Source organism: Mandrillus leucophaeus, unplaced genomic scaffold (genome assembly GCF_000951045.1).
Source record: "Mandrillus leucophaeus isolate KB7577 unplaced genomic scaffold, Mleu.le_1.0 Scaffold51, whole genome shotgun sequence".
NCBI classification, from domain to species: Eukaryota; Metazoa; Chordata; class Mammalia; order Primates; family Cercopithecidae; genus Mandrillus; species Mandrillus leucophaeus.
The window spans coordinates 5956460-5971652 of NW_012105475.1; the positions used below are offsets into that span (position 1 = coordinate 5956460).

The 15193-nt window shown below is 42.2% G+C and overlaps 1 protein-coding gene and 1 pseudogene across 1 annotated transcript in view; both read right to left on the reverse strand.

Annotated features, from left to right (window-relative positions):
- ROCK1 (Rho-associated, coiled-coil containing protein kinase 1) overlaps positions 1–4568 on the reverse strand; it is a 159249-nt gene extending 154681 nt beyond the window's left edge. The window contains exon 1 of the mRNA XM_011996345.1: positions 3512–4568. Within this exon, the coding sequence (XP_011851735.1) occupies positions 3512–3604 (93 nt within the window). The 5' untranslated portion in view covers positions 3605–4568. The remainder of the gene's footprint in view (positions 1–3511) is intronic.
- Positions 4172–15193, reverse strand: part of LOC105551208 — a 174906-nt pseudogene continuing 163884 nt past the window's right edge.

Consider the following 15193-nt stretch of genomic DNA (forward strand, 5'->3'; position numbering starts at 1 on the left):
TCAGATTACAGATGCTATTCATCATTAGTGTCTCAACAAAAAAGCTGTTTAGTGGATAAGGTAGTTAAAAGGACATACATCAGCAAACTTCTGAAACCAAAAGATTTGGAAGTTTCCATTTCTAAGCATGAATCTAGTAAAGGAGGTAGAGAAGAAACAATTTGAAAACCTTATTTTTGGGATTACAAAAAAAACCCTAGAACTAAATTGCCTGTGGCACATAATACACACTAATAAGTAAGTATCAGTTAAACAAATCAGCAAAAGTCAAAATAATATAGAAAGGCAACCAATGTAAAAGGAGTTTTGCTCCTATGAGAGGTCCAAAGTCCAGATAGGGGAGAACAAGAACAAACTCACTGAAAAAGTTGAAGTCAACTGATAGGTCACTCTGAATGACAGAATGAATGAATGAATGAATGCTCAATGTTAAACATAAGACATCATGCAAAGAAAATTCATGCTAGATACTACAAAACCGGAAAAAAGGACTTTTTGTCTCCAAAGGAAATTCAGTCTTGGGCCAGGCACGGTGGCTCACACCTGTAATCCCAGCACTCTGGGAGGCCGAGGAGGGCGGATTACTTGGGGTCAGGAGTACAAGACCAGCCTGGCCAACATGAAACCCCATCTCTACTAAAAATACGGAAATTAGCCGGTAATCTCAACTCCTCATGGGGGCTAAGGGAGGAGAATCACCTGAACCTGGGAGGCGGAGGTTGCAGTGAGCCAAGATGGCACCACTGCACTCCAGCCTGGGCAACAGAGTGAGATTCCATCTCAGAAAAAAAAGGAAAATTCAGTCTTTATCAAGTTCAGATTGATAGGCTAATAAAATTTCAGTAACAGCTATCAATAAACAGCTGTGGAACTAAACATTAAAAGGGGACAAGATAGTAAGATTTCAAGGGGGAAAAAACAACCAAATGTGTCTGTTGACTAATCTCTTTTTCAAAATGTTGCTTTAGAAGTGTTGGCCTCCATGATACCTGGCTGTCCTAACTCTAGAGGCCTTGATTGCTTACTTCCTCCACTCTTCCTCCTCGTTCAACCTTCATCTTTCACCCTGTTTTCCCTTCACTGTTTCTCCCTTTATTGTATCAACTTGCACCTTTGTGCAAATGACTTCCAAATCATTATCTGTAATTATAAGCTCAGTTCTGTATCTAACACTCTACAGGTCATTTCCTCATGATTGTTCCACTATCCCCTCAAATACAACAAATCTAAAATTGAATTTATCTGTAGGCCTTCAAAGCCAAGCAATTTCCAAACCTGACTTTGCTATTTTTACCATTCTCCCTATAATCCAGGCTCAACTTTTTCAGGGTCATCTGACTACTGCCTCTCTCTTTGGTTCCCCTTCTTTTCCCCAAGCCTGCCAATAAAGTTCCATTAATTCTTCTTTTCTCATTCTCATGCCCCAATTTGGGGCTTCAATCATTTCTGGACTATTACAATAATAATTTTTTAAAACCATCCAATCTCACCATCTCTCCAATCTTTTCCCATGCTAACCCATCTTCCACACACTAGATTCATCTTCTTCATTCATCCTAGCACAGTCTTATTTATAAATATTTAACAGCCACAACATTGTAAAGGCAGTCCAAAATCCTTGGCCTACCAATCAAATCCTCCACAGTCTCCCTAATCCTTCCTTCCAACCTTATCTTCCTTGTTTCCCCAAACCTGTCATAGCCAGTCATGTCTCTATCCTCTATTCACGTTATCCTCCACTCCTCCTGAGTACCCTCTATCTAAATCCTATCCATCCATCATGAAACATACTTTGGCTCTCTCAATTCACAGTGACTTCTTCCTCTCAATTTCCAAGATCATACATTATCTAAACAATCATCTGGAATTTATCATGTTTCTCAATCTGTGAAGTGTTTGGCTTTGTTTCTGTGTATATATGTGAGATAAGGTTTTCTCTTCCATTAAATAGATTGGACTCTCAGGGAAAGAGTCCATGACTTACATTTCCTTGTATCCTCCACATCTAAATAAAGGTCCCCACCAAATGAAGCTATAGCAAGAGGCTAGAAGATGATTAAAATAAAAAAAGAAAGCTACAAAACCCTCCCTATAACACCATCTCATGTAATAAGGAGATCAAAAAGCAAAATAAACTCAAAAATACATGAAAACTGGATAAATATTAAAAGATAAATCAGACTTCTTAGAAGTTATAGAAATCCTTACTAGACAGATATATTCTAATTCCTTCCACTTATCTCGTTTAATAAAATGTTTTAAAATCCATTGTGCATCAACCTTCTTTACTATTTCTCAATATGAAGAGCATCCATAATGTGATAAGACATTTCTAATAACCCACAATACTCTTATTTCCTGGTCAGGGATGCTTAGAATAATTCTGAAAGCTTTAGGAAGTTTCTTGTAAAGTCCATACACGTGGAAAAATATGCATGTTAATTTTAAACAATCTACATTAATTTTCCTTTGATTCAAGATGGGATTTTTGAATTGTATTATTTCTTTGAGTGGTATTATTTTGTTTCCTTAATCTTAATTCCCAAAATTGAGCATCTCTAACATTATTTCACCGAAGACTTTGTGAAATCCCGTCCATATACGTACTCCCTGAAACCTTATTTTTAGAGATTTTGTGGTTTTGTTTGGACTAAAAGAGAAATACTATATAACCCTTAGTTGTTCAGAAACTCGTTTAGACAGGAAATGTATCAAACCTAAGAATTCCAATTATTTATAGAGAACTGTAGGTTATCAACCACTTAACTATTTTTAAAACGGGATTTTGGTTTTTCATGTCATAAAACCCTCTTTAGAATGTTTTAAAAGTGACAATGTTAAGTGCCACACCACCAAAAAGACAGTTACAATAACTGTATGGTCAGTACTTTTGTAACCAATAATATAATAAGTTAACATTGTAATGGCCTAAGACCAATTATCTTGGGTTTTTACAATAGTTTAGCCAAAAGTTCCTTCAAACTCAAATCACCTATGAAATTGCTTCAAAAATCACTTGCTCAATATCAATTATCCGTTGTCACTTTCAAGGCTAAAAACTAAACGCCTAGGAGCTAAATCGCAAAAAAAAAAAAAAAAAAAAAAAAAAAAAAAGCAAAGTTGTCTTTTCAATTTAACTGTCAAACTGATCAAAAAGATTAGTATTACTACGATCGCCATTCAACAAACTACATACGTTGCAGTAACTCTGACGTAGTAACTTTTTATAGGATGCCTGCAATAGCAGTTTGTAAGTATCTTTCGGGTACTCATGCACTGAGTCAGAATTAAAAGTTCAGAGAGTAGTTAGTACAGAGCCAGTCAAATGGCAAATAGGACCACGCCATGAGATGTTAATGGTACTCCAAGATTCTTCGGGAAACAGAAATCCAGCGTTTTCCAAGACGATTATGCACACCTGAGACTTTCTTTTGCAGCGAACCAGAGTAATGCAAGAGGAAGGAAAGACATGCAAAACCTCAGACGAGCAAAAGAGAACAGCGCTACTCACCAGCAAACAATCCGAATTCACTTCCGATTTGGGATCCCGCAGCAGGTTGTCGATTTTTTCAAATCGAGTCTCAAAACTGTCCCCAGTCGACATGTTGCTGCTGCTGTGACAATGCCCTCGTACCAGCACCAGCAGCGGAAAGCAATTTCAACCAACTTCCTCCGCGGTGGGTTCGCAGCCGCCGGGCGGAGGAGCCGGAACCTCAGGGTCACCAGGTGCGCCCGGTTCCCCCTTCTTCCCCTCACTGAGGGGACCTCCGCTCTCCAGACCCCGGGCCGGGGGCAACAGCGACCCACAGCCGCTCGGACGCCCAAAGTCGCATCCCACCCGGCAGCCCCTCACGACAGCCGACAGCGCCGTTGCCACCAGCCTCGTCGCTCCGGCGAGGTGCTTCAGCCTAGCGGGCCCCGGCCGCCGTCGCCATGGAGGGGTCCCCGTCCCGAGATGGGCAGGAGCGGGGAGAGAAAGAAAAGCAGGGTGGAGACTCCCTCGGGGCAACAAGGGAGGGAGAAGAGGAAAGGCGAAAGCGAAGGGCGGGTGAGGAGCTGTGCCAGCTGCGGCCGCCGCTCGGGCCACGGGCCGGGCCCGCTCCGCTCAGAGGCGCTGTAGACGGTCTAGCCCCGCGTCCCCGGCTCTACTCGGCCCGGCCCGACGCACCGATCAGTCTCGGCCACGAGCTGGTCCCCGCGGGACAGCCTCACTCTCCCATTTTGTCCCGTCGCTGCTGGGGCTGCTGCTACGGTGTCCGGTGGGGCAGGGCGAGGTCGATGCCCGATGGAGACTTAGCAGAGGAAAGGCTGGAGAGCGGGCGAAGAGGAAGACGATAGTTGACTCCCGGCGGCTGCTGATGGGGGAGCTCCTGGGAGGGGCTGCGGTCCCAGCCGGGGAAAGGGCGAGTCGCGGCGGCGAATGCCTGGGGGGGTGGGGCGAGGGGGGCCGAGAGGGACTAATATGTCCGCCTTCCTGTTCAAACAAACGGAGACCGCCGGCGCAGACTGCGCATGCGGGGCGCGGACGCTCGGAAGGGGAACCAGCCGGGACCCCGCGCGCGCGCGCGCACGCTGTCGCCTCCGCAGGGCGGGGCGGGGCGGTGAGGTGGGCGGGGCCTTGCGGGCAGGCGGGCGGAGAAGGCGGACCGCCGGGAGGAGCAGACGTGGGGTAAGCAGCTGTCGGTAGGGTCCGAGCCTTGGCTGGCTCTGAGGAGCCTTGCAGGGCTCTGGAGCCGCGTTGGAGGTCCGGACAGAGGCGGAGCTCTGGCTGCTTCTGGTCGCTGTCCCGGCAGATGCCCCAGTTGTTTCCTCTGGGTTGTAGCAAGTCCAGAGACTTCTGACGAGGAGATAGTGCTTGTTCTTGTTACTGTTAGGATGGGGTGATACGTTCTTCTTTAGGCAGGAAGCCTTTTCGTGGGCAGGTACCAGCATTTAGCGGCGTTTGGTTTTCGGTGGCGTTTGGTTTTCGGTGGTACTCCATGGATAGCCCGCTGGAGCCCTAGCCTTGAACCCATTTACAATTCACTGGGAAAGTTTCGAAGCGCTCAACCCTCCCACGCCAGGCGTGTGTGTCAGGGGAGCCATAAAATATTGACTCCGGAAGATACAGTCAATAGAAGTCAAGCTCAATTTAATTTTTTTAAAGGAAAATAATCTCTTAGAAAAAAATCAATATTTTTAAGTCTTTCGTATTAGTTCTCTTACTTCATTAACCCCCCCACTGTAGTTCTCTCCTGGACGTGTAATGCTGTCGTTTCAATGTCAAAACATTCAGTGAAACGTAAGTGTGATTTTTATCAGAACTGACGTAGGACATGAGAATAATAGGCATTTCTCCTAGTTCGTTGCTTCACTGACTGTGATGTGAGGAAAGGTGAAAGATTTGTCACTCACCCCCGCTGATAAAGTTATGTTCTTCACTGGTTTCAGCAGGAAATCTACCTTAAGGTATTTCTAATCAAACTTTATTTTTGCTCAGAAATCAAATTAAGGATCACTAGAAATAGAAAATGTGGATCTTTTACCCCATGATGGAAAATGCTACAGATGAACCAAAAGCATCGGGGTAAGAAGCATCGTACAGCATCTGAACAGTCCACCAACCTTACGGTGTGAGTCAGAGGTTAGGAAAATCTTATATGGTTTGAAAAAAATGTCTATTTCTATTTTTAATTTATTAAATACAAGAAATATTTAGATGTAAAATCCACTGTGTATATCAAGATAGGACGTTTTTGGTTTATACAAAAATCATAGCAAAGACAACTAGACAAACCAGGTATTTCATTAAATGCCTTTGCAGTGACTTTTCTTGGCTCCAGCATTTTAAGTCATGTGAATTAGATTTATTTTTAAGCGTAGGGCTTAAAATAAATCTAGCAGTTGCCCTAAAATAAATTTCCTAAACCCTGCTTGTCTTTTTTTCATTATTATTACCATTTTTAGGTATTAGGAATTTTGTTCTCAGAGAACGGTGAACATTATGTTGCTTTCCATTTAGACACATACGAAGAAATACAGGTAGTTAAGACAATACATGAGTGACACTGGTAAATATAAGTGGAAGTGATAACCAACCTGGCAGAACTACTAGAAATATATGTGAAGTCCATATAGCTTACTTACCTACAAGGCTCTTCTGATGATTGTAACACATCACTAGTTATCTTCTGCCGTAAGATAGATGGACCCTGAATTAACTTTTTTTTTTTTTTCCTCCGAGGCGGTGTTTTGCTCTTGTCGCCCAGGCAGGAGTGCAGTGACGCCATCTGGGCTCACTGCAACCTCCGCCTCCCGGTTTCAAGCGATTCTCCTGCCTCAGCCTCGGGAGTAGCTGGGATTACAGGCATGCCCCACTACGCCCAGCTAATTTTTGGTGTTTTGTTTTGTACTGAGATGGAGTTTCACTCTTGTTGCTCAGGCTGGTGTGCAATGTCGCGATCTCGGCTCACCGCAACCTCCACCTCCTGGGTTCAAGTGATTCTCCTGCCTCCCGAATAGCCGGGATTACAGGCATGCGCCACCGCCCCCTGCTAATTTTGTATTTTTAGTAGAGATGGGGTTTCTCCGTGTTGATCAGGCTGGCCTCGAACTCCCGATCTGAAGTGATCCACCCACCTTGGCCTCCGGAAGTGCTGGGATTACAGGCATGAGCCACTGCCCCTGGCCTATTTTTGTATTTTCAGTAGAAACGGGGTTTCACCATGTTGGTCAGGCTGGTCTCGAACTCCTGACCTCGTGATCCACCCTCCTCGACCTCCCAAAGTGCTGGGACTGCAGGCGTGAGCCACCGCGCCTGGCCAACTTTTTTTAATAAAGAGATCCTCACCTATAATAGGGTGGAATCATATGATATTAAAAATTCCCTTCCATTAGCCGAGTGTGGTGGCAGGCACCTGTTAATCCCAGCTTCTCTGGAGGCTGAGGCAGGAGAATTGCTTGAACCCTGGAGGCGGAGGTTGCAGTGAGCCGAGATGGCACCATTGCACTCCAGCCTGGGTGACAGAGCGAGACTCTGTCTCAAAATAAATAAATAAATAAAAACAAAATAAAGTTCCCTTACAACCTTAAAATCCTATCGTCTAACTGTGACTAATCTCTTCCAAAGTATTGTGGATATTTGAGATCACCCTTAAAATATAAATTATGGACCGGGCGCGGTGGCTCACACCTGTAGTCCCAGCACTTTGGGAGCCTGAGACGGGCGTATTGCAAGGTCAGGAGATGGAGACCATCTGTCTAACATGGTGAAAGCCCATCTCTACTAAAAATACAAGAAATTAGCTGGGCGTGGTGGCGGGCCCCTGTAGTCCCAGCTACTTGGGAGGCTGAGGCAGGAGAATGGCGTGAACCCAGGAGGTGGAACTTGCAGTGAGCCGAGATGGCACTGCACTCCAGCCTGGGCGATAGAGCGAGACTCCGTCTCAAAAAAGGAAAAGTAAAGTATGTTAAAATCCTACATGTAAGGGCAAAATACTGATGCCATGTATAAATATAATAATAATATAACAAACATATTGAGTGCTCACCATGTGCTAGGTACTACTCCACACACTTTATACATGATATATTTAAAACTATGCCACAGATGGGGAAACTGAAGTGCAGAGGGATATGTTGTTAATACTTGCTCAGACCCTGATTGGAACAGAGACAATCTAACTACAGAACCCCCCATTCATAACTACTGACTATGTTTACGCTATCCAGTCCTAATACAGTGACAAGTATTTAACAATTGGATTATTTACATTAGCACAGATTTAAATGATTCCATGTAAATGAGGGAGTTACAGAATTTGCAATGTCATCAGTCTGATTACAGTCCCTAGATAAAGATGTGAAATGATTTTAACAGGTTGAATGAAAAGGGTCTTGAAGGGTGGGTGCGGTGGCTCACACCTGTAATACCAGCACTTTTGGAGGCCAAGGCAGGCAGATTACTTGAGCTCAAGAATTGGAGACCAGCCTGGGCAACATGGTGAAATCCTACCTCTACAAAAGAATACAAAAATTAACCAGGCATGGTGGCACCTGTAGTCCCAGCTACCCAGGGGACTGAAGTGGGAGAATTGCTTGAGCCTGGAAGGCAGAGGTTGTAGTGAGCTGAGATCATGTCACTGAGATCATGTCACAGCCTGGGCAAAGCATCGTACAGCATCTGAACAGTCCACCAACCTTACGGTGTGAGTCAGAGGTTAGGAAAATCTTATATGGTTTGAAAAAAATGTCTATTTCTATTTTTAATTTATTAAATACAAGAAATATTTAGATGTAAAATCCACTGTATATATCAAGATAGGACGTTTTTGGTTTATACAAAAATCATAGCAAAGACAACTAGACAAACCAGGTATTTCATTAAATGCCTTTGCAGTGACTTTTCTTGGCTCCAGCATTTTAAGTCATGTGAATTAGATTTATTTTTAAGCGTAGGGCTTAAAATAAATCTAGCAGTTGCCCTAAAATAAATTTCCTAAACCCTGCTTGTCTTTTTTTCATTATTATTACCATTTTTAGGTATTAGGAATTTTGTTCTCAGAGAACGGTGAACATTATGTTGCTTTCCATTTAGACACATACGAAGAAATACAGGTAGTTAAGACAATACATGAGTGACACTGGTAAATATAAGTGGAAGTGATAACCAACCTGGCAGAACTACTAGAAATATATGTGAAGTCCATATAGCTTACTTACCTACAAGGCTCTTCTGATGATTGTAACACATCACTAGTTATCTTCTGCCGTAAGATAGATGGACCCTGAATTAACTTTTTTTTTTTTTTCCTCCGAGGCGGTGTTTTGCTCTTGTCGCCCAGGCAGGAGTGCAGTGACGCCATCTGGGCTCACTGCAACCTCCGCCTCCCGGTTTCAAGCGATTCTCCTGCCTCAGCCTCGGGAGTAGCTGGGATTACAGGCATGCCCCACTACGCCCAGCTAATTTTTGGTGTTTTGTTTTGTACTGAGATGGAGTTTCACTCTTGTTGCTCAGGCTGGTGTGCAATGTCGCGATCTCGGCTCACCGCAACCTCCACCTCCTGGGTTCAAGTGATTCTCCTGCCTCCCGAATAGCCGGGATTACAGGCATGCGCCACCGCCCCCTGCTAATTTTGTATTTTTAGTAGAGATGGGGTTTCTCCGTGTTGATCAGGCTGGCCTCGAACTCCCGATCTGAAGTGATCCACCCACCTTGGCCTCCGGAAGTGCTGGGATTACAGGCATGAGCCACTGCCCCTGGCCTATTTTTGTATTTTCAGTAGAAACGGGGTTTCACCATGTTGGTCAGGCTGGTCTCGAACTCCTGACCTCGTGATCCACCCTCCTCGACCTCCCAAAGTGCTGGGACTGCAGGCGTGAGCCACCGCGCCTGGCCAACTTTTTTTAATAAAGAGATCCTCACCTATAATAGGGTGGAATCATATGATATTAAAAATTCCCTTCCATTAGCCGAGTGTGGTGGCAGGCACCTGTTAATCCCAGCTTCTCTGGAGGCTGAGGCAGGAGAATTGCTTGAACCCTGGAGGCGGAGGTTGCAGTGAGCCGAGATGGCACCATTGCACTCCAGCCTGGGTGACAGAGCGAGACTCTGTCTCAAAATAAATAAATAAATAAAAACAAAATAAAGTTCCCTTACAACCTTAAAATCCTATCGTCTAACTGTGACTAATCTCTTCCAAAGTATTGTGGATATTTGAGATCACCCTTAAAATATAAATTATGGACCGGGCGCGGTGGCTCACACCTGTAGTCCCAGCACTTTGGGAGCCTGAGACGGGCGTATTGCAAGGTCAGGAGATGGAGACCATCTGTCTAACATGGTGAAAGCCCATCTCTACTAAAAATACAAGAAATTAGCTGGGCGTGGTGGCGGGCCCCTGTAGTCCCAGCTACTTGGGAGGCTGAGGCAGGAGAATGGCGTGAACCCAGGAGGTGGAACTTGCAGTGAGCCGAGATGGCACTGCACTCCAGCCTGGGCGATAGAGCGAGACTCCGTCTCAAAAAAGGAAAAGTAAAGTATGTTAAAATCCTACATGTAAGGGCAAAATACTGATGCCATGTATAAATATAATAATAATATAACAAACATATTGAGTGCTCACCATGTGCTAGGTACTACTCCACACACTTTATACATGATATATTTAAAACTATGCCACAGATGGGGAAACTGAAGTGCAGAGGGATATGTTGTTAATACTTGCTCAGACCCTGATTGGAACAGAGACAATCTAACTACAGAACCCCCCATTCATAACTACTGACTATGTTTACGCTATCCAGTCCTAATACAGTGACAAGTATTTAACAATTGGATTATTTACATTAGCACAGATTTAAATGATTCCATGTAAATGAGGGAGTTACAGAATTTGCAATGTCATCAGTCTGATTACAGTCCCTAGATAAAGATGTGAAATGATTTTAACAGGTTGAATGAAAAGGGTCTTGAAGGGTGGGTGCGGTGGCTCACACCTGTAATACCAGCACTTTTGGAGGCCAAGGCAGGCAGATTACTTGAGCTCAAGAATTGGAGACCAGCCTGGGCAACATGGTGAAATCCTACCTCTACAAAAGAATACAAAAATTAACCAGGCATGGTGGCACCTGTAGTCCCAGCTACCCAGGGGACTGAAGTGGGAGAATTGCTTGAGCCTGGAAGGCAGAGGTTGTAGTGAGCTGAGATCATGTCACTGAGATCATGTCACAGCCTGGGCAATGGAACCAGACCCTGTCTCAAAAAATAAAAAAATAAAAAATGTTTTTAAAGGCCTTGAAAATGTTCAGTAACACTGAATTGACTAGGGATTCCCAAACACTGGGTCCAGGAACCAGTGGCAGTCCTTGGTGGGATTTTCATGACTTGCAGCAAAATAAGAACAATAAAGATATATAGTAAGTTTTCATAAAGTAACCCGTTTCATACTGAAGGCTGTCCTTCAGTATGAAATTCTGTTACTTCTTTAAAAAGTAAACATACTTTCCTTTAAGAAGCAAGAGTAATAGTAGATGGTACATTTTTTAATGTTCTTAATTGGCAATTAAAAAATTACAAAGTTGGCCAAGCATGGTGGCTCATACCTGTAACCCTAGCTCTTTGGGAAGCCAAGGCAGGAGGATCGCTTGAGCTCAGGAGTTGCAGACCAGACTGGGCAGCATGGCGAAATCCCCGTGTCTACAAAAAAAATCTAAAAATTAACCCGGCATGGCAGTACGTGTCTATAGTCCCAGCTACTTGGGAGGCTCGGGCAGGAGGATCGCTTCAGCCCAGAAGTTCAAGGCTGCAGTGAGCTAGGACCAAGCGCCACTGCACTCCAGCCTGGGTGACATAGCAAGACCCTGTTTCTAAAAAAGAAAAAAATAATTATAAAAAGAAATTTACAAAGTTGAGAACTCTCTGTAAATATATAGACTAAACTAGTTATATCTTAATTTTTCTGAATTTTGGAATTCATGCATCTGGAAACATTTAGTGTACATGAGAGTCATGCTAGAACCTAATTAAGAGACTGCAGTGCTGAAAGAATTTGAATGAGGCATATTTGGGAGAGATCATGGAAACATCAGAAAGATTTGGGTGTAGACTTCTGTATAGTAAAAGACAATTAAGCTGAGCATTCCTTTGCTTTTGGTCATTTGGTAGGAAATAGGCTTGGTATCTTGTTCGTGAATTTCTCTAATAAACATTGATGTGTTAGCTAGCCTCCAAAGATGGTCCCCAGTGAACTATGTCTCCAATATTGACACCCTTGTGGCATTCCTTCCCACATTGAATCTGGGCTGGGGTCTTGTGACCTGCTTTAACCAATACAGTGCAGCAAAAGTAGCACTGTGCCAGCAGGAGGCCTAAGCTCTGAGGGTGCCTGGCAGCTAACAGTTTTATGCTCTGGGAAGTCAGACTAAACTGAGATCACCATGGTGTGAGGAAACCCAAGCTAAGTAACCGCATAAACAAATCACATGGAAGACAACCAAGGAATCCTACAGACCTTGAGAACAGAGACCCCAGTCTATGGCCCATTCCAGCAGCCCCCAAGCTTTGGTGGCACATAGAATAAGAAACAAGCTGATCCCTCCAAGCCCTCTGCCCATACTGCAGAATCATGGACAAATAATAAAATGGTTGGTACTTTGAGACACTAGGTTTTGGCATAGTTTTACAGCAATACAAGACAAAACAGTTGAATTTCAGAAAAGAATTAATCATAAGTAAATATATAGAGAGATATATGTTGGGAATGCCTTTTATACTTCTTTTAATTACCCACTATAAAAGGAAGCTGCCCACAGTAGACCCTTGGTAAACGAATGACAGACTAACTCATGTTAATCTTCACTTCAGTGGAAACTCTGTCCAAAAGAAATGTAAAAGCTTTTTAAACAAATTAAAGAATGATTTCAGGTGTTTTAAGTTATTGCAAAATTATCATATTCTTATATAAATACATTCTACCTATGTTTTTCTATTTCCTCAATTTAGAAGGTAATCATGTTTATTCTATTTCAAAAACATACCAAAAATGCAGGTACAATCATACATCAATTTTAATTCAGTGCTATAAATTGCATGTTATTTCAAAAATGCATACCACACACATGTTAACAATGTGATGTGGCTAAGTTTCTATAGAAACTTTAGCTAACATTTCCAAGAAAGTATGATACTTATTATGTTTAATATAACTTTCCAAAGGGCACTACCTTTTTTTTTTTCATATGGAGTAACTTCACTTGGTACTGAACAACCTTAGTAAACAGAAATTGAAAAAAATTAAGTTAATTTGTTTTAACAGGTTGGTTTTATATGATTAATATTTACCCATAAGTAGTTTATCTGTATATATTTTCCCAGATTTGAAAAGCGAATCAAGAGAGTATGTTCCTTTACCTAAGAGTACTCCTTTTGAGATCAGTCAAGCTTTTCTTTCCATGGGACATTCAGGCATGGGAGTAAATGTATTTTGACATTTTTAGATCTACTATGGCCTTGATGCTGCCTACACAGAGTTGGGGATGCAGGTATCTATCAAGATAGGAAGGAAAAGTGTAGGGCAAGCTGTGAACACAGAGTACCCTTAAGGCTTCTCCTGACTCACCCTGGAATGCCTTCCTCTAACATCTGTTTTTTATTTCTTAGAAGCTGCTATTCCATTCAACTGCAAAAATACTTGCACTTACCCTAGAAACAGAATGAAGAAATAGAGGAAAATGGATGTTTGTAAAACAATTACTTCCCTGCTTTATGCCGTTGCCATTTTGGAACCCTACTGTTACACTCACAATCCTGAGCATGCAAATGGCTGATATTACAATTTATTCTAAGAGTGGGGGCTGTTATGTTTGTGGAATTTCTGAGATAGTTGGTATGTGGCCATAATAAGAGAAGGAAGCCCAGATCAAGGAGATACACATAGCTGGTTACATACTCTTTCTCATTTTTTTGGTAACAGCTTCCTATCCAAATTTCCCCCTCCCACCCAGCACCACTCCACTGAGTTCCAAGACCAAGTTTACTTTCTGTCCTATCGCTTTTTAGGTTCTTACATCTTCCTCTTTAAGGTTCCTAAACTGGTGAATTGCCTTTTTTTGGCAGTGACGGACTCGTCACTCAGTATCTACTTCTCTTTTTTATTTGTCATAACTTTTATCACTCATCTCAGTCCCAACTTTCAGACTTCCATACCAAACACTTGGAAACAGAAAAATGTTTCTGACATTTCACTGTTTTCCCCTCCCTTCTATCATTGAAATACCTCCTGAAATGTAACCTCCTCCCTAAAAATCTCTCTAACTGGAAGAGAGACACTGATTCCTTATGCCCACCCATATTTATATAAATGTTACCCTTACACTCTCTATGTTCTTTGTTAATAGCCATGATAACTCATACACTTTACCCCTTTTTATTTGCAGTGTAAATACTCTGCTAGTTGAATTTATATGTTTGTTTTTGTTTATGTGTTCTTGTCTTTGCTGCTTCATACATTCCCTAGGGCATAGGGTAGGACTTTAAAAGCAATACTCATGTTTTTCTTTTCATTGTAAAAATAGTTCATGCTTATTTTTAAAATTTTGGAAAATATGGAAAAGTAAGCAGAGAACAAAAATCACCCATATTCCCACCACCCAATTATCATCACTGTTGATGTTTTTGTAGTTTCCCTTTTCATCTTTTTTCTCCCTCTGCAATTGTTTGTTCATTTTATATGCTATAGGATAATTATTGTATACTTTTTTTACAGCGGACAGTCTTATATATACTCTAATTGTAACTTTTCAAGCCTGCATAATACTCCATTCTAGAAATTTACCATAGTCTGCTTAACCATTACTCTGTTCATCTATAAATAATGCTACTGTAAACATCTTTGTACATAAAGTGGGTTTTTTTTTTTTTTTTTGTAAATAATTTTATTTCTTCCTTGATGATTTAGGGGGACTATCTTCAAACTAGTACAAATATTTCATACATAATACCAGGTCATTTTCTAAGCAATTGAGTAATTTGTTGCACAATAAGCTACCTCACATATTTCAGCAAGAAATGCATTAAATTTGAATAGTGAAGACATTACATAATGAATTAGGGCACAATTAAAATTTGCTTTAAATATTTCTTTCGGGGAGAGGACACCACACTTCTACTCAATGAAGAGAAACATTTTTACAGTCCAGTGGTTTTTTATTTTTTTGAACACCTATTATACCATGAATTCATAGGAAATAGGTTCCAGCAGCTCAGGCTGCTTCCCGTTGGTTCTTACACAGTGTGCTTCTCTGGGTAGAGGAGGCTCACACTTCCGCTGAACCAGCGTACCTTTCTCTTTGGCTTCTTTATCTGACCATTTTCCTTCAAGCGTTTCAGGAAGCTATCTCGGCTCTTGGAGTGCTTAATGTGCTCCCTACGCACATTAATTCTCTTGGCAAGAATCTTGCCCTTAACTTGTTTGTTAACACAATGCCAACAGCATGCTGGGGAACATTGTAGACTCTTCCATTTTTGCCAAGGTAACACCTGTGGGACATTCGTTTTTGGACAGTACCCATTCCCTTGATGTCTACACTATCACCTTTCTTATAGATTCATATATACATGGCCAAAGGAACAACTCCATGTTTTCTAAAAGGCCTAGAGAACATATGTTGGGTTCTCCTCCTCTTTCGCTTTGTGTTCCTCATTTTGGCGAATTAC